General features: G+C 39.2%; 2 protein-coding genes across 3 annotated transcripts in view; one reads left to right on the top strand and one right to left on the bottom strand.

Moving 5' to 3' along the window:
- The window catches only part of LOC127619914 (tumor protein D52-like), a 206,421-nt gene that overhangs the window by 33,143 nt on the left and 149,872 nt on the right, over nt 1-23,406 (bottom strand). The window lies entirely within an intron of this gene.
- On the top strand, nt 884-23,047 carry LOC127619903 (zinc finger and BTB domain-containing protein 10-like). Of its 2 annotated transcripts, none has more exons than XM_052092935.1 (5): nt 884-953; nt 3,009-3,677; nt 10,777-11,698; nt 18,872-19,047; nt 19,616-23,047. In XM_052092935.1, exons 2-5 carry the CDS (start codon nt 3,012-3,014, stop codon nt 19,913-19,915), a joined length of 2,064 nt encoding a protein of 687 aa, XP_051948895.1. In that variant the 5' UTR covers nt 884-953; nt 3,009-3,011; the 3' UTR covers nt 19,916-23,047. The 2 variants fall into 2 exon arrangements, with proteins under 2 accessions (XP_051948895.1, XP_051948894.1); XM_052092934.1 differs by lacking the exon at nt 884-953 and adding an exon at nt 2,767-2,906.

A 23,406-nucleotide genomic window follows, 5' to 3' on the forward strand; every position in this document is an offset into this window, starting at 1 on the left:
GTGTGATGCTCTGGTTAATGTTCTGGGAAACCTTGGGTCCTGGCATTCATGTAGGTGTTACTTTGACACATACCACCTACCTAAAGATTGTTACAGACCACGTACATCCCTTCATGGCAATGGTATTCCCTGATGGCATTGGCCTCTTTCAGCAGGATAATGCGCCCTGTCACACTGCAAAAATTTGTTTGAGGAACATGACAAAGAGTTCAATGTGTTGACTTGGCATCCAAATTCCCCAGATCTCAATCCGACTGAGCATCTATGGCATGTGCTGGACCAACTAGTCCAATCCATGGAGGCCCCATCTCGCAACTTAAAGGATCTGCTGCCTTGGTGTCTTGGTGTCAGATCCCACAGGAAACCTTCAGAGGTCTTGTGGAGTCCATGCCTTGACGTGTCAGAGCTGTTTTGGCAGCACGAGGGGGACCAACACGATATTTGGCAGGTGGTTTTAATGTTGTGGCTGATCGGTGTATAGAGCTTAGATTTTTTTTTTTTCCTACCAAAAGCTATACACGGAACTTGATCTTGTGTACATGTTTACATAAATACTAATAGCATAGAATTAGGTAATAATAAGAATAGGTAAGCTAATTTAAATAAAATAATAATTATAATTAAAGGGTTTAGAATTAAAATAATTAGAATTAGAATAACAAATACACCATTTAAAATGTATAGGCTACAAGAATGGGCTAATTGTCGGGTTTATGTTATTTTTACTGATTTTAAATATGCTCTAAAGCCTAAACTTATCTTTTCTCCCTAAAGATGCAATACGTTAGACTCAGAAATCCTTGTTATTAATGACACGTGTGGCCATTAAGAGAACTGCAGCCAGCTCCCTGAAGTTCGTGCTCGTGCACACACTCCATAGGGACGCAAGCATCGACCAAAACAATGACTTAACGTATAGACTAAACGTGATTCACAGACTGCTGACAGATGAGGTAACATAATTAAAATTACACAATTATGTCGTTTTACTACAAATTTTGAGACTGCATATTATATTTGACTCTCCAGTGCTGGAACAGGGCTAAAACAAAGTGTGAATATAGGACTGACTATGCAAGACTGTAGATACATTTAATCACTTTTATTTGCATGATACATTGACTGCATTTATATGATAGCCTATGTCGGCGTTAGCTAGCTAGCCAGCTTTATCAATGGCCGACAGTAGCCGTTTATAAAATAGACTGTACATTATAAATATGTTGACACAATTCAGTATTGATGTGATTCCATCACAACTGTCATTTTGATATATCGATGCACTGTTGTTTTATAATAACAGAATGTATATATTTTCTGTATAAACATGTTACGTTCCACTAATGAATGGGTCTTTTTGCACTATCTTGAACAATGTCATTCATTTAATGTGTTATTGTAGTTTATCTGCTGAATACAGATTACATTGATTATGACTGTGCTGGCAAGATCAAGTTAGCTAAAAGTACACAGATCAATCCTTATGGCACTATAGATGCTTTGCAGGTATGTAAGCTTACCTGTCCAATAAGAAGAATGACATTTCAGGGTCGGTTTTGATCCACAAAAGCTTTAATAGGCAAACAATGTAGTCTGGGAAGGACTCATTTTTAAGTTGCATTACAAGCTGTTCACAGATTGGCAAAAACAAAAAAGGCAAATAATACATGAAAATTGTTACATATAGCACCTTTAATGAAAGAAAGACATTCAGGATGAGGACGTTACTAATTTTCTCCATACCAGAACTGCAGTGTTTTTGGATATTGAGGGAGACACACTTACTTTCACCCTTGGAATTTTGGCATGATAAGGAGAATTATCACCAGAGCTATTACTGGAGATAAGACCAGATCCCATGTGTTCACATGGGTGGGCTCAAAGTCACTAATTTACCTACAGTGAAACAAGAGACCCCCAAAGACAATGCCTCTTATTACTGGCTTATATGGACAGTCATCCAACAGTATGTATCTTTACACTATACTGAATATATCATTATATACATTTTTTTCTTTAAAACTTTTTAAACCTCAATACATATATACACAGTTATTACGTAATATGGGGAAAACCAATATAAAGCAAACAAATGTTGTTTAGTGCATCAAATGAGGAAATATAAAAACTGTAACAACTCGCAAAAAATAAAATAATAATAATAATTTAAGTGAACGTGAACGTAAATCAGTGAAATTATTTTACCTTGAATTCAAGGTTACTTCGATAATGAATTTTTGTGGGGATATAAAATGAGATACATATCTTACAACTTGAGAAATTAATTAGAGTTTGTAGTTGTTGTTTTTCACATAATTATTATACAGTATTATGTTTTTCATCTGGATTTTTCCATTATGATAGATGTGTTACTTATTTCAAAAAGTTAAAAATAAAACAAAAATATTGTTACAATTATATAGTAGAGCCTGTGTATCCATCTTTGACATCACCTGAAAAATACACCTATGCACGGTGCCGTCGCGAAAACCCAATCTGTCCTGCTCAACAGGACTCGCGCGACAAACATGGAGCGACGTGTTTAATGTCAGTCAGCCCCGCTAACATGCACAGGGGAGGGCATGAAAGGAATACAATGATTGTTGGCTCGAGAAGTGTAGTTCTATAGCTAAAAAGCATGCGGAAAATGGGTGCAGTCATCAACTCAAGTAGCCCCCTGGCTGCTCGGCGTCCCCCCATCTTCCTTTTAACACGAGGCCCCCTCCCGCAGCCCCCCTCACTGTCACCGAGATGCATTGTGGGGGAAGTCGTTGCCATTCGACCTCTGCAGGGCCTGCGCGGACGCAGACAGAACCCTGAAATTCATTATGCCTTCAAAACCCCTATTTATTTCCGCATAACCTACATACTCTTACCAGGAGGCCGGAGCGGGGGGAAAAAAACAGGTCATTTCATGCGAAATAATTAAGTATTGAAAAGAGCGGAGGACACTTAGTCGGTTTAGATCTTTTTCGCTGAAAAAGTTATAGATTGTTATTTATTTTCAGAAAATGTCCGGAGAGCGAAACCGCAGGTCGCTGGCTTTCCGAGGAGGTGGATTAGCCGTCACCGGTGCCAGTGCTGTCGGAGGAGGCAGCAACGGGAACAGCTGTGAGGCCCCGGCCTGTCAAGAGCGACGTTTGAACGGGAACAAGCCGGATAAAGAGGACGATAGGGATTTGGGGGCGAAAGGACCATCGCTGGGGAAAGTCGAGGGAGGGGGGTCCGTGAGCGACGGCACAGAGCCGGAGGCAGAGGAGGACCCGGAAGGGGGCAGTTGGACAGCGGGGAAAGATAACGACAAAGGCGCTTTAAACGACATAATGGTTAAAAACGAGAGCTCCGGGGGTGGCTGTAGGTGGCCGATCGGCAACGGCGTGAAGCGGGAGGATGGGAGCACGGGAGCTGAGGAGGAAGCGGGCACCAGAAAGCACTTGGTGGAGATGAGACCACAGACGCTGCTGCAGAAACACTCGCTCTTCCAAGCCTCCTGGTTGCAGGAGTTCCCCTGGCTCAAATTTTGCCAGGAGACGGGACTGATGTCTTGCTCTTGGTGCCATAACATTGCCACTAACAACAGCGATGAGTTGGTGAAAGGCAGTCGGAATTATAAGCGGGCCTTGCTGCTGAGACATCACCTGTCCTCGGAGCACGGCAGGAATGACCCGACCAAACAGGTACGTTTTTACACCCATAAAGGGGACGGGGGCAGTTTGTTTGACGGTAGAGCCGAGCTTGGGTGTGTTAATTCGTCTTTAGTTAACCAGTGGTGAGGTTTGTCCCTCTCTTTTTGAACATGAAGGGCATTTTCGAGGCTGTTCAGCGAGCTAACAGGTCTGCTAGCTACTGACTACTCAGGATAGCAGGTTAGCATATTTGAGCTAATAGGATCAGCACTGTCAGTTAGTGAGGTGAGCTAAAAGACCTTTGCTTTGGGTGTTTTTAATACCTGTTCAAACATTAATGAATTTTGGACATTGAAAATGGCAGTCTTTTACATTATCCGAGTGCTTAATCGCCAGTAAAACCTCTATATATTTGACGTTGTAAGGATTCATATCAGAGATGATAATTTTTTGTCTGTTTAATAATTATTCTAAAACGGATAGTTCCGGTCCTGGATGCTGATTGGTCAACAGCCGTGTTTTATTCACGATAAAGCACAGCTCTTACCTCTTCACTGAACTTCTATTTGTATCACTCCGCAGCACCCACAGCTGGCAGTTATACTCTTGAATTTCCTCTTTACTGCCAGGGACTATTTCTTCTAGCAGAAGGATGGCATTTCATGATTTTAATTAAAAATATAACATTTTAATGAACATTTGTTTCTTTAATTGTGTGGTGACCGTTTTATCACAGCAATAAAGCACTCAAAGCTGTGCCATATTGTGAATATAGTCACTGCTGTAGGGGTTGAAGGCACTGTTTTACATTGTGCCCAACAACGCCCTTCAGCCATGACAATATTCACAATAAAGCATACCCTCTCGTACCTTATTGTTTAAATAATAGGTTTCTTACTGAGACTATAGCTCAGAATGTTGCCCAGCTTGCTTATTTGTGCCTCACTGTGTTAACCCATGCATGTATTACACTGTAATTATCAACCCTGGTTGTCATGGTAACTAACTGATTGCCACAGAGGTCACAAAATGGCAAGGGCTTGACCCTACTACCTTTGGGGAGCCACACCCCTTCCCAACCCCCTTCCTTTGGTGCCTCGCTGTAAAAACTGACCTCTGGTGCATCTCACCCTCCCCTTTAGGACACCTAAATTAGAGGCATTGTGTTAGGTGACTCCCCAAGATCCATAGATAGTGTGTGTCACTTGCTACATTGGTTGGAGTAAATTATGTTGTCTCTGCCTGTAATGACAGCTATGCCTGATATGTGCAGGCAACTACAATTAACACAATGAGACTAAAGTAAAAATAAGAGTATTACTGAATTGGCAATGAAAATTCAGTTCCCTGTCCCAAGTCACAAATGACTGAATTGTATAACCTACTAAATATAATACCCTCCAGAAGGCACAGTATTTATGATTTGGAATTAAGATCACATAGGATTTTGTGTTATGCTAATTTCCAGTCACTCTAATCAGGATGACATAAAGTGTTCTACTAACTCAGTTTATACCCCTCACTAATTAGGAAGGAAAGGAGGAGGAGGGATTACAGCCGCCTCTCTAGCAACAGTGGGGTTAAGACGCTACAGAAGGTCTCAACCCAGTTATGCTTTCGGTTCACCCTCTCAAGTGACCTCTATCAGTGAACCTTTTCACAATTAGTTTTAATTACATGCTACATAATATGTAGAGTCACGATTCAGAGAAATGTGTTACCTGGAAATCTATGACATGTGTCATTTACTTTTTTTTCTCAGTGGTGTTTTAGGAAAAGGGTATGATCACAAGACCATGGAAGAATAGTATCTGACAACTTATTGTAGGCTAATTGAGTGAAGCATAGGGATGCCTGCTGTCTGGATAAAGAAAGACTGCTCTGGCTATGCAAGACTGTAGACTCCAATAGCCAATTTCATAATTGGGACCTATTATGTTTCTCTGTGCTGCAACTGTATGACATAATGGGCAAAATTTCTTTACTGGTCCATATTAGGGCTGCAACTAATGATTATTTTGATAATCGACTTATCAAACGATTATTAGAACGATTATTCGACTATTCAGTCAATTATTGCAATGATTAATCATTAGCTCTTAACCGACTATTTCCCTGAGAAGCAACATATAAGATATTTAGAGAAAGTATCTTAAATATTAGGGAATTTTCTATGTTTATTAATTTGCCAGTGCAGAAAAGACAAAATATTGAATGTATCTTGAATATAACTATATTTTGTCTTTTCTGCACTGGCAAATTAATAAACATATAGAAAATTCCCTTTTTGATATTTTAAAATATTTGAATATTTATTATTATATACAACATCCTCAGACAATAAATTTGTCTTCTGCAGTATAGCTAATAAAGTTAATGTACTTTATTTTAAAGGAGTTTTAGACATTTATATTGGAAAACTAGCCAAAACAAATCCAAAAAGTATTTAGCTGCAGTGTAGATAATGGGCTATGACTACCATCTCTCACCTTTCTGTTCACTTCAATACATCTTTAACTCTCAACAAACTCTTCTTAATTGAGCTGCATAATTCAGATTTCCTTCACAATAAGATACACACTGTAACACATGTATTATGATTCACTTCCTGGTGAGCCATCACATTATAATCTAACTGGAGCAAGCTTGCGTGAGGGACGAGTGTTCTCGCACCAGAGTGTACATCAGCCGGGTTCAGTTTCAATCTCTCCCCCTTAGTTCAGGTCACTTCACGCGACTCATAGAAGTGGCTCTGACTGCACAGATATATGCCAGTTTCAAAGTTTTTACTTATTTACATGAACTGCTTCCTTATTATTTGAACTTTAATAAAAGATGCATTAAAGATATAACGGCGAGGTGCTTCCTTTAAAGACACTCTGACATGCAAGTTTTGCTTCAGTGGAACGGCAGCTCCGGCTCCGCTGTATTTCACAACGGGAATGCTTCTGTATTTACTTATTTTGGATTTAGGCATTATAATTCCCTCATACTTTGCGGTCTACATCACGTGAAACTGTCTGAAAAGTTTAGAGTGCATCTGCACTGTAAGCTGTGTAATTCCTCCTCTCTTCGGTCAGGCGCAAACTGCAGTGCTGATCTTGTGTGCCAGAAGTAGTTTTCTATCTGATCTCATGTTGTTAAATGGGATCAAACGACTATTGGACAACGAAAACTTTTGTTGACACATTTTTATTGTCAATGTTATCGATAACGTTGACTAATCATTTCAGCCCTAGTCCATATCAAACCTTTTCTCTCAGTGGCTGTAATTCATTTACCCCATTTAGAGAAGGGTATCTGGGTTGCCTCACTCTCGAGTCTGCCCTTAAAGTATTTTCCCCTTGTTAGTGAGCTTCAATAAAGATGAAGGTCCCCACCCTTACTGTCTGCTACTTGTGAAATATGTGTGTATTTGGGGGGGGCTGTTGTGTTGTTGGTACGGGGGGGCTATTCCGTATCGATGAGCCCTTGTCTTTGTTGGCAGGCCCAGATCCTGGCATTCCCCTCCCACACCTTGGGTCAAGCACACTGCTGCATTGTTCGTGCATCTGGATGAGGGGACCAGGCACTGGCCTCAGGGGCTGGGATGGCTCTGAAAGACTATACACAAGAAAAACAAAACTGCCGTCCATGTTGTTGGAGGCACAATATTCCGCTAATGTGCCACTTGCGTAGTGTATTCTCAATGGTGATAAAGGCAGGGCTCTGTATTACTGAAGGCCATGTGTTGAAATTTTGGGGAGATTTTTGGGTTTACTGTGAATGGAACATGTTTGAAGTATACAACAGGATAATGGTTGTTGATAGCTCATCACCTGAAGAGCTTTAGAGGCACTGTCTGTTTAACTGCAGCACAAGAGCGAGCTAGTGGTATTGGCGGTGGTTGAACGTTGTTCCTGTTTCACATCAAAATGAAAGTCTGGGGTGGGAAACCGGAGAGAGAAACCACAGAGCGTTTCATCTGTGAAGTTTTATCAAAAGACTGACTATTTCCTGTTTTCTTTGATGTATAGCGTTATGAATGATATTTTAGTATTAACAACAAAAAAAAATATAACAGCTCAGAGATCCTTACAATGTTAGGGCAACTCTGAGTTAACAAAATCCTCAAATTTGTTTCAAAAGCACAACTCTGAAGTCATAATTTTGGCATTTTTAGTTATTGTAAAACTAATGCATTTCTTTCCTTTTACACTTTTAATAAACAGAATAACAGAATTTAATATCAGGGGACATCCTATTAAGGCGCACCTTAAGGAACTTTTTCTGGTCACAAATTGTATCAAAATCTAAAAAATATATATAATTTATTGAATATTGAATATTGATGGAGCAACATAATTTGTGTGAAAAAGAAAAAAATACCAGTAAGTTGTTTTGGTGATTTTGTGTAGATATAGGTACAATATTTATAGTGCAAAATTTGTCAACTAATGCAAATTTATTTGAGACAGCAAGATGCTTTTTTTATATACAACAAATTAATATAATGTTTACTCGAAATAACTACTTCAGAAAAGGGTGCACAATTTCCTGTTAATTTCAATCACATTTGCCATTTCATAAAAGTGTTCTATAAACAAATGAATCTCCATTGTGATTAGATCAGTCAATGTATGCCACTTTGAACTTTTTCAAAACAAATCTATTCAACCCACTTTTTATGGGAGCCATTAGCCCTTGCAATAGGGGGCTTTTTACCCCAAATACTATCCATTCACTTATTAGACAGTTATTTAAAAACTTTAGATTTAACTACCCTGATAAAATCTGAAAATTACAAAAGTATTTTGTCTCAAAATAAATGTGTTTTCTTTAGATACATACATTTTGCAACATTTAAAAAAAAAAATATGTAAAATGGTATCAAATTGCCCCACAATTAACCTTTAGATATTGCACACAATGATATCATGGATTAGGAAATGTTTGCCAAACATGTGTTAAGAAAAGTGCTGTGGCAGTTTCTGTTGCTTTTTAGTGTTTTGGGAGAAATCAAAGGAGCCATTTACCCAACGGGGCTTTAAGCCATGTTGTACACTATGCGACGAGAAACGCATTTGACACAACATAACTGTTGACAGTAACAAAACAATAGAGCATACTTTTAAAAAGCTTCATAAAGCATCTGTTCTGTAGTAGTAGGTTTACACGTGGCACATCTGGAGAAAGGGTGAGCAGTATGTGAGTTTGTATGAGAGAAAGAAAAACGGGTTTATTCCGGACTACTCTATGTCCTGACACCCTCTTTCTACTCATAGCTGCCACATCATCTGTCCTCTCACCAGAGCATGGCTTGGCACACAGTCAAGCTCTCTCTGGATAGTCATAAGGGAACAATAGTGGGAATATTGTGACACCACAATCAGACATTCATTCTAGTCTAACACCCCCTCTGCTTCACCTCAGTCTTATCCTTCAAAATTTACTGGGGCAATAGTTATATTTTAGTTAAAAGGGACAGTTCACACAAACACAGATCAAAGTTCATGTCATCAGTTACTCACCTTCATATTGTTCCAAACCTGTATATCTTTCTTTCAGTGGTTTTACTGTGAATTAAGTGACTGTAGGTCAAAATTTCTGCTACTGAAATTGGTCTGTGCTTACTGACATTTGAACCACTGTCCCCAGTGGCCTAAGCTGGATGTGTTGTTGAACGTATGGGCACATGTTAGCTACAATCCACAGAAATGTCATTTCAAATGTGAAATGTCCACATCCAAAATGAGTTGTAGACTAAAGGAGTTGTCAGTAATTAATATTTTATGATGTAAACCCCCTAACCCAAACCCCAACCGTCACTGGAATAAAAATGTAATTCGAGCAAAAATGCAACCTCTGAATCTTGCTCACCAATGTTTATGTGAACTTTCTGGTTTCCAAGGGACCAGAACCCATGTCTCGAAGATTGCTTGCGCAATCAGAAGAGCCGCAAGAGGTGGTGAGAACATTTGAATTGATGCAAAAATGTCTGATGGGGGATGGAGCTTGTCAGTAATTTGGTAGAATATAAATGTTGATTTCCTGTGTGATCATGTTGATGACCAGGATCTGTCAAGCTTCTTAACAGAAAAGAACCATAAAGTTGTTCGTAGCACTTGTGCGCTTTTTTCCAAGTCTTGTTACTCCATAGCTTTGTGTGAGGAATAAATCAGGATTTAAGTCCGTATTCACTTATTCTCTAATAAGAGGCATCCAAGAACCAAAGGTGTTTGCTGTCATTGACATCAAACCCGGTGCAACGTATCTTGATGCAGCAAGTTTAAGTATCAGGGTTCGTTGTGTTTTCCAGGACTGGAAATGTCATGGGGAAATGTCATGGAATTTTGGAGTACTAAATGATGACAGAATTTTCCATTTTTAACTAGTGAACTGTTCCATTAATTCCCGCTGTCTTTGTAAGTTTGTTGCAACCATCACTAGTAAGTGTGCTAGGGAGTTGTTGAAAGTGCTTTCTCACAAAGCTCCAGTGTAGCATTAAGCAGTTCTGAACAATGAGCCTGGAGGAAAGTGATGGCTTTGTGTGGAGAAATGGGGTTGCTTTCTCTCTCTCTCTCTCTCTCTCTCTCTCTCTCTCTCTCTCTCTCTCTGACTACTGGTTGGAATTGCTGTTGCTGGATCAGGCTACAGTAATAACCCCATCTACCAGGATAAGGCCAGTGTGGAGGAGGGGATTTGGGAAGGCCTCCACCCTGAGAAATAGATTTAATCTGAATTACTTCCGCAAAAAACACAGCTGTGTAGTAGGAGGACAAAAATGCACGGCCTGAGCTGTATGAATTTCTGCCTGGATTAGGACATCTGCTTTGCAATACAGAAATATATTGTGTGCATTCACTCTTGGTAGGTACCAGCCAGTTCTTTTTTCTTTTCTTTTTTAATTGTGAGAGCAGATGATGCACACTGATGGTGGGATGGGATAATGGCCAAATATTTCTCATCGTAAAGAGCATTTACAAGGGCGCAGAGCATGTGTCCTGTGAGTGGGGGGTTTATCTTCACTGTAGTTCCCACAATATTGCAGCTTTAGAGCCTGTCCAACCAGTTCTCTTGTTGGAGTTGTCACCATACACCTGCCCTCTACCTTGTGTTTACACTGTAGACTAATGATGATTCTCATTTTTGTTTATTGTCACTCCACCAGGAAATGGAAAGGCCAGAGGATGCAGAGAGCCTGGAAGTGGAGGACTACAGGAGCAAGCCCAACGAGAACTCTTACTGCTATCAGCTTTTGCAAGAGCTGGACAAGCAGCGCAAGAGTGGCATTCTCTGTGACGTCAAAATCGTGGTGAGCGGCCAGGTGTTCAGAGCACACAAGAACATCCTGGTTGCTGGGAGTGGCTACTTCAAGACCCTCTACTGCCTGACAAAGAGTGAGAGCTGTGACCAAACTACAATCACGCACCTAGACGTGGCAGCCGTGCAGGGTTTTTCTGTCATCCTGGACTTCCTCTACTCTGGCAACCTCTTGCTCACCAGCCATAATGCCATCGAGGTGATGTCAGTAGCGAGTTTCCTCCAAATGACCGAGGTGGTCCAGTCTTGTCATGCATTCATCAAAGATGCCCTCAACATCAGCATTAAGCAGGAGGCCCCCGACTCGGTGGTGGTGGACTACAGCAAGCGGCGGACGGTGGCAAAAGACTGCCAGGGTGCCGACAAGAAGCCCAGCAGCTTTTGGGCCACCAGCATCCTGTCCAAGCTGTCCATCAAGGCCAGCGGGCAAGTGAAGGATGAACCAAGCGATGTGGAGGTGTCGGGGGGAGAAGGCTGTGCATTGGGAAGCTCCGGATGGGGAGGCGAGAACTCCTCAGAGTCCACAGAGACCGAGCCACATGGCCCAGGGGCGGTGTTTGCCTGGAATGAGCCAGATCCCGGCACTGGGGCTGCCGTCAAAATGGAGGTGCGTCCGGAACCAGGCAGCGGCAGGCGGAAAAAACAGGCTGCAAAGCGTTTCGTCTACAACATCCCACCAGAGCCAGAGGAGGGTTTTGACGAGGGCATGTTCATCCAACCATCTGCTTCCTACACCAGAGAGGACTACTCCTACCTCTCAGAAAATGCCGGTACTTTACCCATAATTACTTTCTCTCTTCCGGCACACAAAATGGTGCCTTGGAAGACACTCAGAGGGTGCTCTTCAAACCAGATGCAATTTAAATCATCAGTCTCAACAAATTTAAGTGTCATTAGATATCATTAACACACCCAGCAGGTGCACAAGAAAAAAAAAGTTTGATTTCTTTTGTTGGAGGTGTCTTTGAGCTCATTCAGGTTGTGGTAGTGTGATTATTTGAGTTATGTCGCCACCCTTGTCTGTCACTTTATCATGCTTCGCTGCTGTCTTTAAACTATGTCTGTTTGATTAAAACCTGTGAAGGAGGAAGTATGGAAATAGTGTATATGACACCTCACATTCACGCACACACACACTCAAAGACCAGTTCTGTAAACCTCTTGGTTGCTAATGGTATATCCATGTTTATCAGAGGCCAAATACACAGCCTTGAAGATGCTGTTTTTAAAATGGCACGAAATCATACTACTAGTTCTTGTACAAATTTTCAGTATGCAAATGGATTACATCCGATTCCAAACTTGAATATAGTTTGTTTAAAAATGGCTGATGTCTCAGGATGTGGTGGACCTTAGATTTTTAAATATACTGTTTTAACATATTAGCTGCACTAGAATCGAACATATTTGATGTCAACAACAAAAGATGGATGAAGTTTTCTCTTCTCCCTTTTAAAATTTTATGAGCCTATTTATTTACAGGTGAAACTCGAAAAATTAGAATATCGTGCAAAAGTTCATTAATTTCAGTAATTCAACTTAAAAGGTGAAACTAATATATTATATAGACTCATTACAAGCAAAGTAAGATATTTCAAGCCTTTATTTGATATAATTTTGATGATTATGGCTTACAGCTTATGAAAACCCCAAATTCAGAATCTCAGAAAATTAGAATATTACATGAAATCAATAAAAAAAAGGATTTTAAATACAGAAATGTCGGCCCTCTGAAAAGTCTAATCATGCATATGTACTCAGTACTTGGTTTGGGCCCCTTTTGCATTAATTACTGCCTCAATGCGCGTGGCATGGATGCTATCAGCCTGTGGCACTGCTGAGGTGTTATGGAAGATCAAGATGCTTCAATAGCGGCCTTCAGCTCTTCTGCATTGTTTGGTCTCATGTCTCTCATCTTTCTCTTGGCAATGCCTCATAGATTCTCTATGGGGTTCAGGTCAGGTGAGTTTGCTGGCCAATCAAGCACAGTAATACCATGGTCATTGAACCAGGTTTTGGTACTTTTGGCAGTGTGGGCAGGTGCCAAGTCTTGCTGGAAAATGAAGTCAGCATCTCCATAAAGCTTGTCTGCTGAAGGAAGCATGAAGTGCTCTAAAATGTCCCAGTAGACGGCTGCGTTGACTCTGGACTTAATAAAGCACAGTGGACCAACACCAGCCGATGACATGGCTCCACAAACCAACACAGACTGTGGAAACTTCACACTGGACTTCAAGCATCTTGGATTGTGTGCCTCTCCATTCTTCCTCCAGACTCTGGGACCTTGGTTTCCAAATGAGATGCAAAATTTGCTCTCATCAGAAAAGAGGACTTTGGACCACTGAGCAACAGACCAGTTCTTTTTTCTTTAGCCCAGGTAAGACGTTTGACATTTGAAGCCCATGTCCAGGACCCGTCTGTGTGTGGTGGCTCTTGATGCAGTAACTCCAGCCTCAGTCCACTCCTTGTGAAGCTCCCCACACATTTGAATGGCCTTTTCCTGACAATCCTCTCCAGGCTACGGTCATCCCTGCTGCTTGTGCACCTTTTTCTTCCACACTTTTCCCTTCCACTTAACTTTCTATTAATGTGCTTTGATACAGCACTTTGAGAACATCCAACTTCTTTTGCAATTACCTTTTGAGGCTTTCCCTCCTTGTGGAGGGTGTCAATGATGGTTTTCTGCACAACTGTCAGGTCAGCAGTCTTCCCCATGATTGTGAATTCAACTGAACCAGACTGAGAGACCATTTAAAGGCTCAGGAACCCTTTGCAGGTGTTTAGCTGATTAGAGTGTGACACTTTGAGCCTACAATACTGAACCTTTTCACAATATTCTAATTTTCTGAGATTCTGAATTTGGGGTTTTCATAAGCTGTAAGCCATAATCATCAAAATTATATCAAATAAAGGCTTGACATATCTTACTTTGCTTGAAATGAGTCTATATAATATATTAGTTTCACCTTTTAAGTTGAATTACTGAAATTAATGAACTTTTGCACGATATTCTAATTTTTCGAGTTTCACCTGTATATAATCCTATTATATTTATTTTCCAGTTTATATCCTAATATAAAACATCATTCAAACAGAAAATATATTAAACAGGAGGAAAACGTTTTACATAAGTCTTGGAGGTCCAGACTTTAAAGCCCTTTTATGTACTTGCCCTTACTCTATATTTACAGTACAATGTCATATTAGCACAGGTATGACCAGGGATGGCTACTCATTACTGTGGTTTGGTAATTGCAGTTCGTTTTTCTAGAAAATGCGACAGTCCGTACGGACGTGCTCGCTGCATGCTTACTACAACGAACAAACGTTGACATTTTGCTTGTTTAGAAAAACCATTGTAAGCAGTTGCCTCATCTTTTCTCTCCGAACAGGACTATCTCCTAACACATGCACACATGCCTCGACCAGCCACAGTCTTGCCTCATGATTGCTTTTCCTCAGTCCCTGTGTAGGTCAGGGCCACAAGACCATCTTCCCTTTTTAATTAGAGTGGCCAGTCCATTTTCTTCTGCCTTTTATTAAGGGAGTCGGCCCTCTCTCCACCTCATACCATGAAAAACCTGCATAATCTCTCCATCCAGCCGAGCTGTCATGCTTGAAACTCTCTGCCCCATTAAGTAGAGCACAGTGTGGAAGAGTATCATGTCTTAAGTGACACGGTTCTGAGAAGAGGCTTTCTCTCATCGGCTTCTCTAATGCAGGATAATGAAGTGAAGTGGGGCAAATCTTCTACCCTCAGGCTTCCTAAACACTCTCAGATGCACTTAGCTCATATTCCTTAGGGCACCTAAAAGTGCCAAGCTGCCCAGAGCTCACAGATCATACCTGCATAGGTTTGCCTACACATGCATACATGTGCTTATCTGTTCATGTGTACGTTTGTATTGCAGTCTACTTCCTTCTTTCTCAATTGGGGCTTTTTATAGGGCAGGAGATGTTGTTTAATTGGTTAGCTCTACCAAAAAATAAAAATTCTAATAATAAAATCTGTCACAGTTTACTCACCCTTATGAAATTCTAAACTCCTTATGACTTTTTTTTTTCTTCCATGGAATACAAACGGAAACATTTGACAATGTTGACTCTGCTCTTTTTTTATATACATTTAAATCATAGTGACCAAAGGCTGTCAAGCCCCCTCCAAAAAAAGACAAAGCACCATAGAACTACTCCGTATGACTTGTACACTATATTCCAAGTCTTATGAAGCTATATGATTGCTTTGTGTGAAGAACAGAATGCAATTTAAGTTGTTGTTCGTGGATAATTTGCCCCTCAGCCTCTCAAATCTCATTCGCATTGGCATATAGGGTATTGACTGTTCAGCCTTGACGTTTGTAGGCAATCCCGTAAGTCTAATTCGCCATGGGTTTTTAAAAAAAGTATGCAATTCAATAAGTCTTCAAAATTCAAGTTTGAGGTATGATTGTGTGTAATTTATGTTTTAGATCAAAGCTTCCACATATTGTCAAATAATGTTTACCACAGACCTTATTTTACTCATATCTTCAAAAAAAAACATTTTGAAAATCCAGATTGAACCCATGGCAAATTAGACTTCCAGGTTTTTGGTCTACAGTCTTGTACAGGTGTACAATCTGAACAGCCACATTTGATGTCAGTCATGCTAAATGGGATTGTCAACTGACAAGTTTGAATATGTGAAATTGCAAATGAGATACGAGAGCTATAGCGGAGGGAATGATTTAAAAATTAATAGCAATCAGTCTGTTGCTATCAAATGGCTTCAGAAGACTTGGAAATTAGAACACAAGTTTCATGGACTGCCTGTATGGGGGCTTTTTTCCTTTTTGAAGCATGATTGTCCCTGATAACTGTATGATTTCATTGTTCATGGTACTCTTTTTCATACATACTTCAAAACATATCCCTTTGTGTTCCACAGAATAAAATAATGGCTGAATGTTCATATTTGGATGAACTGTTCCTTTAACATCTTTTGTGTAGACCACAAATGACCTTGTAAAACCAAAACTGTCACATTCAAATCAGTCATGATGGTTAAAGATCTGGTCATGTTGGTGAGTTCTTTAGATCAGAGAAGCCATTCTGTCCTCTCTCTCAGGGTCACAGTAGGATCCTTCACTGTAAATGCTTCAGTCTTTTCCAAACAGTGTGGTTGAATTGCAGCAATGACCCCCTTGTATACACACACTACCCCTGATTCCCTCTTCTGAGGTGCAGCGCTGCCAGGACCATCCCACTCTAATCCTGCTAATGCAGCCCAACTATCTCTGCCATTCCAAATATTGACCCAGGCAGAGTGGACCTACAGCAGAGGTACTTACAGTGGGATCTATAGGCTTTGGTCTGCCTGCCAGTATATCCACAGTGTGTAAGATGATCCTCTTTAGGGCTTCACCCATTTATTTACACATCATATTTCCTTCAAACACCCATAAAGACACACATTAACAGTTGCTGCCGTGCGCAGAGCAGATACGCAGATCAGCGTCAAACAAAGTAGAGCCTTTACACTTGGGCACAAATAGTGCTGTAAAATTATCAAGGATTATAGAATCCCTGGTGTGGTGTAGTGAGAAGGTACAGGAAGGAGAGCAACATGCTCTACTCAAGTACGACTACGCAGATGCTAATACTTGATCAATGCATTGCAAGTGTGCAAACCAATTGTACATTTTAAATGTTCTTTCTTGCTTTACTGTGGTTGTAATAAACCTCAGTACTCAAGGGGGGACTTCAAATGCTTGTGCCATTAAACACTTATGTATTCAGGTAGCTAGCTGCAAACTTGACCGTTTAAATAACTTCAAATTGTGGCTTTGACTGCCAAGATGGTAGTTGACCTGAAAGAGCAAACTGACCGTAGAAGATGGTTTAAGCAAATGCTTGATATAGCGCCTCTTACGCCAATGGTGAAAATGCAAGGTATAATTGCGTTGTGTTATGAATTGCGTTCTGACCCATTTTGGGAACACAATGACATGTGAAATCAAGTTTGCATAGCTAAACGCATTGGCGTTTATGTCCTTAAGTAGGTTTCAGGTTTAACAGAGGCCATTTAGTCTCATTCCTATGTGTCCTTGGGGGTTTGAGGTCAGTATAGACAGAGTCCATTCGCTACCACCATCTCCCATTGTGTTACATTACAGATCTGGCCAAGCAGTAAGTCATACTGAATGCGACCTGCAAGGAGAGTCTCGCTCTTTGTATCACATTTGCATGGTCTTGAGCAGTCTCATTACTCAAGCATGGCCAAATTAGAATACAGATTAATCGTTAACCATTTCAAGTACCCAAAAAGTCTATGGCAACAGATTGAACTTTAATTTTGAGGCTGCAGAAACAAGTGAACTGTAAGTCTCTGCACAATTGCTGTTCTTTAGCCTACAAGGTGGTGTTTAGATCCTCAATAAAATTCCCAGGTGTTCTGGCTCTCGTCACCACTTGGCAACCTGCTTGAGGATCCTTTTGCCATTTTGGCTCAAACAAAGCCAGACCCCCATCCCACAAGCTGTAGTAGAGACTGCGCCGGTCTAATTGTCATGAGACACCACCCCTATGAGAACTGAAGTGTTGGAATTAATCTTTTCAGAAGCCAAAAGAAGATATTTTAATTCTGTTTCCAGTATCCTGTCCCTACTAAAGTATTTTTTTTTTATACTGCTTGTTTATCAGTAGACAAATTACATTAGACTATTAGAGTTATTGCCTCTGGCATGTGGTTTCCATGGCAACTGACACACTTTCACAGTGTGTAGAGTTTTTCTTTTATGAGGGCAACACTAAGGATAGGGCCAACATTCTTTTTGACAACACATGCACACTTGCAATGTTTTTTCTCTTATTTTTCTACATACACTAAGCACTTTATTATGAACACTGCGGTCCTAATAAAGTCCTGATGTGGTCTTTTGCTTTTGTAGCCTATCCGCCTCAAGGTTTGATATGATGTGCATTCTTAGATGCTATTCTGCTTTCTACAATTGTACAGAGTGGATTTCTGAGTTACCTTAGACTTTCTGTCAGCTCGAACCAGTCTGGCCATTTTCAGTTGACCTCTTTCATCAACAAGGTGTTTCAGTCCGCAGTACGGCTGCACACTGGATGTTTTTTGTTTTTGGCAACATTCTGAGTAACTCTCGAGACTGTTGTGCATGAAAATCCCAGGAGATCAGCAGTTACAGAAATACTCAAACCTGCCAGTCTAGCACAAACAATCATGCCACGGTCCAAATCACTAAGATCCATTCTGATGGTTGATGTGAACAGTAACTGAAACTCCTGACCTATATCTGCATGAGTTTATGTATTACATTATTTTCACACCATTGACTGATTAAATAATCACATGAATAAGTAGATGTACAGGTGTTCCTAATAAAGTGCTCGTTGAGTGTACATGTACATATACACAAATATAGCTTGCTGTGCTTTAGGTGTTATACAGTTTGCATGGTAAAAACAATCAGGTAAGCTCTCAGATTTCAATTCACATTCAGACTATGTATTTGTCATTGCGTGCCACCATAAATGTAGCATTTTCCAAAATAGTCCTACATTAAAACCGCAGCTCAAATCCCTGCATTCTTCTTGTTTAATTTCGTGCCGTCTAACTGTTTTTGAGCACAAGAATGGGTTTTACATAAATGCCCCCTAATAAATGTGTCATATCAGTGGCAGGTGAACCTGAAATCAACCTACTTATACATGTCTTTTGTAAGACTAAGTTGTTCAGGCTATGCAACATCTAGCCAGTTTTGAAAATATGTATTTTTGCTCATCCCTACTGCACACTCATATACTATTTCTGTCACTGCCTCTCTTGTGCCATATAAAGAAGATGCTCTTTATAAGTCACATTGAAGTTGTTTATGTCTCAAGAACTGTGTAAAAACCGCTGAGAATCCATTTGATTTTGTTTGTGTTGTTTCTCCTAGGTGAAGCATCTGAAAACGCCCTAAATAAGCTAAAGTGTCCCCACTGTAACTACATTGCCAAGCACCGGCGAACACTAAAGAGACACCTGATCATCCACTCGGGTGTGCGTTCCTTCAGCTGCGACATCTGCGGAAAGCTGTTCACTCGCAGAGAGCACGTTAAGAGACATTCCCTGGTAAGAGAGAAACATCAAGTCTCATAAATGGGTGAATCTCACAAAAACATGTTGGCTACAGTTTAGTTTTCAACACCAACATCGCAAGTAAAAATCTTTTTGTGACATTTTCATGACTCCTAAAATTATTTTTGCCAAGATGCTTTTGAATATGTTACATTTGAGCTTTGTTGTTATTTCCATTACTCTTAATGGTGATTCTCATTACATTTATTATAGCAACATTTTTAAATTGAAAAGATAAAACGTTTTATCTTTTCAATTTAAAACTTTATCGCCACCAAAAAGGAATTACAGAAATAGTGTTTTTAAACAGATATACACCTTACAATGTAATAAAATTATTATATTCAGAATAAGTTGTTTTGTGGTATTACTGTAATGAGAGTTAAGGTGGATACTTTTATTGTTTGGTTAAAGAAACATGAATCAAAATATAATTTCTTTTGATTTTGGCATGAAATACGACCTAGACATGTTCTTGACAGGTTTCAAGAGATTCACCCTCTGATTCACTCAGAATGGGCTTTGCTCAGTTATATCCCTGTTCATGTGGTTTTATTTGTAGGTTCACAAAAAGGATAAGAAATACAAGTGTATGGTGTGTAAGAAGATCTTCATGCTCGCAGCCAGCGTAGGCATACGGCACGGCTCTCGGCGCTATGGTGTGTGCGCTGAGTGCGCTGACTCCCACCAGGGCACTCAAGAGGGTCTAGAGGGCATGCAGGACCTGGATTTTGCCCGCGACGAAGACTTCGAGGAGGCTGGAGAGGGAGATGAGGACATGGAGGAAGAAGGGGAGGAGCCCAATGAGATTGACCAATCCAACTGTGAGGGTGACGTGGGTGGCACCCCCGAGGAGGACTAATTTAAACATAACCTGGTAGAAAAACGAATCAAAATAAAAAATCAATGAAAAAAAAAATAGCTGGGAAACAATCAACTATTCCAAAGTGCTATCAAACCTCTTTGTTGCACGTGAAGTTTTGTCAAAGAGATATATAGCTTTGTTTGAGAGAGACTCCAATATTTAAAGATTGTTTTATGTGTCAGAGTCTGGGCTTTGTGCCTGTCAGAGGAAGAGGTTTAATGATATATAACAAAAAATCAGGTTTTTCTGTCATGTATTTTTTCTTTTGTATGGGTTGAGGGTGTACAGTGTTTTTGAGTTATAATAGGCCAATCATATTAAAAGAAATATTAATTATTTAATTTATGAAGAAAAATAATATGGTCTTATGAAATGATAGATTTAGATTTGTTTTGTATGTCTGCTTAATTTGTTTCACTGAGCTTCCTGAAAGATTTGATCGTATATTGCTCAAGAGGATTATCTACACAGGAAGATTTTTTTGGTGTGTTTCCTTTCTAGTTAAATGTCATGAAATTACATATATATATATATATATATATGTAATTTCATGTGTGTATACATTTTCCTTTCCCTGCACAAATCTTGGAACCAAAAATCTGTTTTGTGACTAATTCACAACAGCCATATTTATAATTAAGTTATACGGGGCTGTTAGATCGTGCCAAGCAGAATGCACACCAAGATTTTGCAGGACACAAACTACTGAAAATGCTGAGAGAACGTAAAGCAGAAAAATAGATGGGGGGGGGGAATAGAAAATTATCAAATATAAGGGGAATATATTATTGCTAGCTTTATTTGGATCGCAGCATCACAGTAACACTTTATAAAGCATTTTGACATTCACTTAAAGCTTGAATTTTGCCAAATGATGGAAACGTTTGGTGCTGTAACGCTTTTGTTTTTATCATGTTTAAATATTGGACCTACAAGCTGTATATGATGTTAATAATCGTAAAGCCTACTCAACTCAGTTATGCTAATCAGCTTTGTACTTTACACTGTTGTGCTAAGGAGCCTATCAGGTGTGCTTTTTCCGTTTTTAACGTCTTTTCTATTAAATGCACATACACACTCAAACATACCATTTGTTGTTAAAACTACTGGCAGTACTTGTATAGGTGGAACAACCTGATGTCCTTGACCCTCCTGAGTTGGTTAGTGGTACTGAGCATACTTGTAATCACTTGAACGACCTGTGTAACGTTTTTGATGTAGATGATCGAGGTTGTTTCCAGTAGATTCCCAAACTTAATTTTGGTTCCCCCCGTAATATTTGTGATGGTTTTTATTTAGTTGAAGAGATTATTTTGACTTTGTTGTGTGTCTGCTGAGTGGAAAACACTTTGCTCATGCTAATGTAGAGTGGAAGGTCTATGATAACGCATAGACAGGCACTTACTACTCTGTGTTCAACAATTTCTTATTTCCCCAAAGCCGGTCTGGATGGAAATAGATTTAAACTGTTGTGTTTTTATTCCATGCGGAACTTTTTCTTTGACATTTCATTATTTAATGCTTTATATGTATTGACTCCAAATGCAATCAAGACTGTTAATTTCTATTTGTCCTACCAAAATCATTGTTTAATTGTTAAAAATAATGTATAAGAAAACCAGGTAAAATATTTAGTGTAGATCATTGCTTGTGTATGTTGTCAGAATTAAATGTTTTTATTCTAAAATCTATCATTCACTTTACCCTTAGATGCATATATTGTTTTATCTGTCCTTCCATTTTGAGCTTTTATTTTGTTTTTGTTCATACAATGTGTTTTTTTATTTTAAGCACCTACATTGGCGGCCAAACGTTTGGAATAATGTACAGATTTTGCGGTTTTGGAAGGAAATTGGTACTTTAATTCACCGAAGTGTCAATCAACTGATCATAAATTATAGTCAGGACATTACTGATGTAAAAAACAACAACATCACTATTTGAAAAAGGTTAATTTTTATCAAATCTAGACAGGCCCCATTTCCAGCAGCCATAAATCCAACACTTTATCCTTGAGTAATCATGCTAAATTGCTAATTTGGTCCTAGAAAATCACTTGATTATATCAAACACAGCTGAAAGCTATTTGGTTCATTAAATGAAACTTAACATTGTCTTTGTGTTTGTTTTAGATTTGACGCAGACAGTATGCAATAGACAGGCATGTTTTAAGGTCAATATTAGGTCAAAAATGGCAAAATAGAAACAGCTTTCTCTAGAAATTCGTCACTCAATCATTGTTTTGAGGAATGAAGGATTTTTTTGATGAGAACTCTGAAGTAGTTTAAGAAGTTCTGAAATTTTTTTCAAATTGTATTAGTAATCTTTCACGTTATTAATGTCCTGACTATACATTGTGATCAGTTAAATGCCACTTTGGTGAATAAAAGTACCAATTTCATTCCATAAGAGCAAAATCTGTACATTATTCAAACTTTTGGATACCAGTGTATTTTATAAGAAATATTGTGTGCTGGTTAATTCTTAGGAACAGGAGTTTCTGTTCATATGCAGTGGATATATTGAAGTGCTATACTGATACAGAAATGGTCTTTCCCTTTACTCGAGATGAAAGTGTATTTTAAAAGCTGTATAGAAGATCCTGTTTGTATTACTTGCCTTCAGGTCACTGTGGGAGGGATATTATATATACGTATATATATAAATGAAAATGGATTAATTATATATAGATAGATATTTAATTAGTTGATTTAAATGATGGCACACCGCTGCAGTTAACTGGTTTCACACCTTGACCTGGCTTTTCACTGACCTTTTCTAATTCTGTTCACGTGCTTGTTCACCATCATTTCGGTTTATATTTTTCTTGTTTTGTCTGCGTATCTGTTCAGTTCACAACGATGTACTCTTTAGATTAAATGCTGTAACAGACAAAAAAGAAACAACACTACAGATGAAGGTTTTTTCCGGCTGTATTTTGTAAAAGCTGTTTTAAAGATGTATTTTTTCAACTCTCTTACAGTGATGCAAACAGGGCCATGGGCTCACCTCAAACACAAATCAAATCAGGTTTATCCGTTGTTGTTTTGTTTTTTTTAACGTTTTAAATTAAAAAAAAATTCCTGCTCTTTCAATTGTACTACTGTTCCTCTATTATACATTTTAAAATAAAGCTTTGATATTTCTCTGTGTTGTACTGTCTTCTTACACCAATCACAGAAAGATGTGAGGGGTGCTCAGGGGCAGAGTTAATAATTGAGGCCTATTTGACTTAATCTGTCATATCTTGTAATATTTATCAGAAATTACCTAGAGTTGAAGTCAGAAATTTACATACACCTCAGCCAAATACATTTAAACTCAGTTTTTCACAATTCCTGACATTTAATCTTAGAAAACTTTTCCTGTCTTAGGTCAGTTAGGAGCACTACTTTATTTTAAGAATGTGAAATGTCAGGAAAAATAGAAGAGAGAATGATTTATTTCAGCTTTTATTTCTCTCATCACATTCCCAGTGGGTCAGAAGT

The sequence above is a fragment of the Xyrauchen texanus genome, chromosome 26 (genome assembly GCF_025860055.1).
Source record: "Xyrauchen texanus isolate HMW12.3.18 chromosome 26, RBS_HiC_50CHRs, whole genome shotgun sequence".
Taxonomy (NCBI): domain Eukaryota; kingdom Metazoa; phylum Chordata; class Actinopteri; order Cypriniformes; family Catostomidae; genus Xyrauchen; species Xyrauchen texanus.

Excerpts from the sequence above, each read along its gene's own strand:
- LOC127619903 (XM_052092935.1), top strand. The coding sequence starts at position 3,012 with ATGTCCGGAGAGCGAAACCGCAGGTCGCTGGCTTTCCGAGGAGGTGGA. Across the intron at positions 11,699-18,871 it reads CTACCTCTCAGAAAATGCCG|GTGAAGCATCTGAAAACGCC; the intron begins GTACTTTACCCA and ends TGTTTCTCCTAG. Across the intron at positions 19,048-19,615 it reads ACGTTAAGAGACATTCCCTG|GTTCACAAAAAGGATAAGAA; the intron begins GTAAGAGAGAAA and ends TTTTATTTGTAG.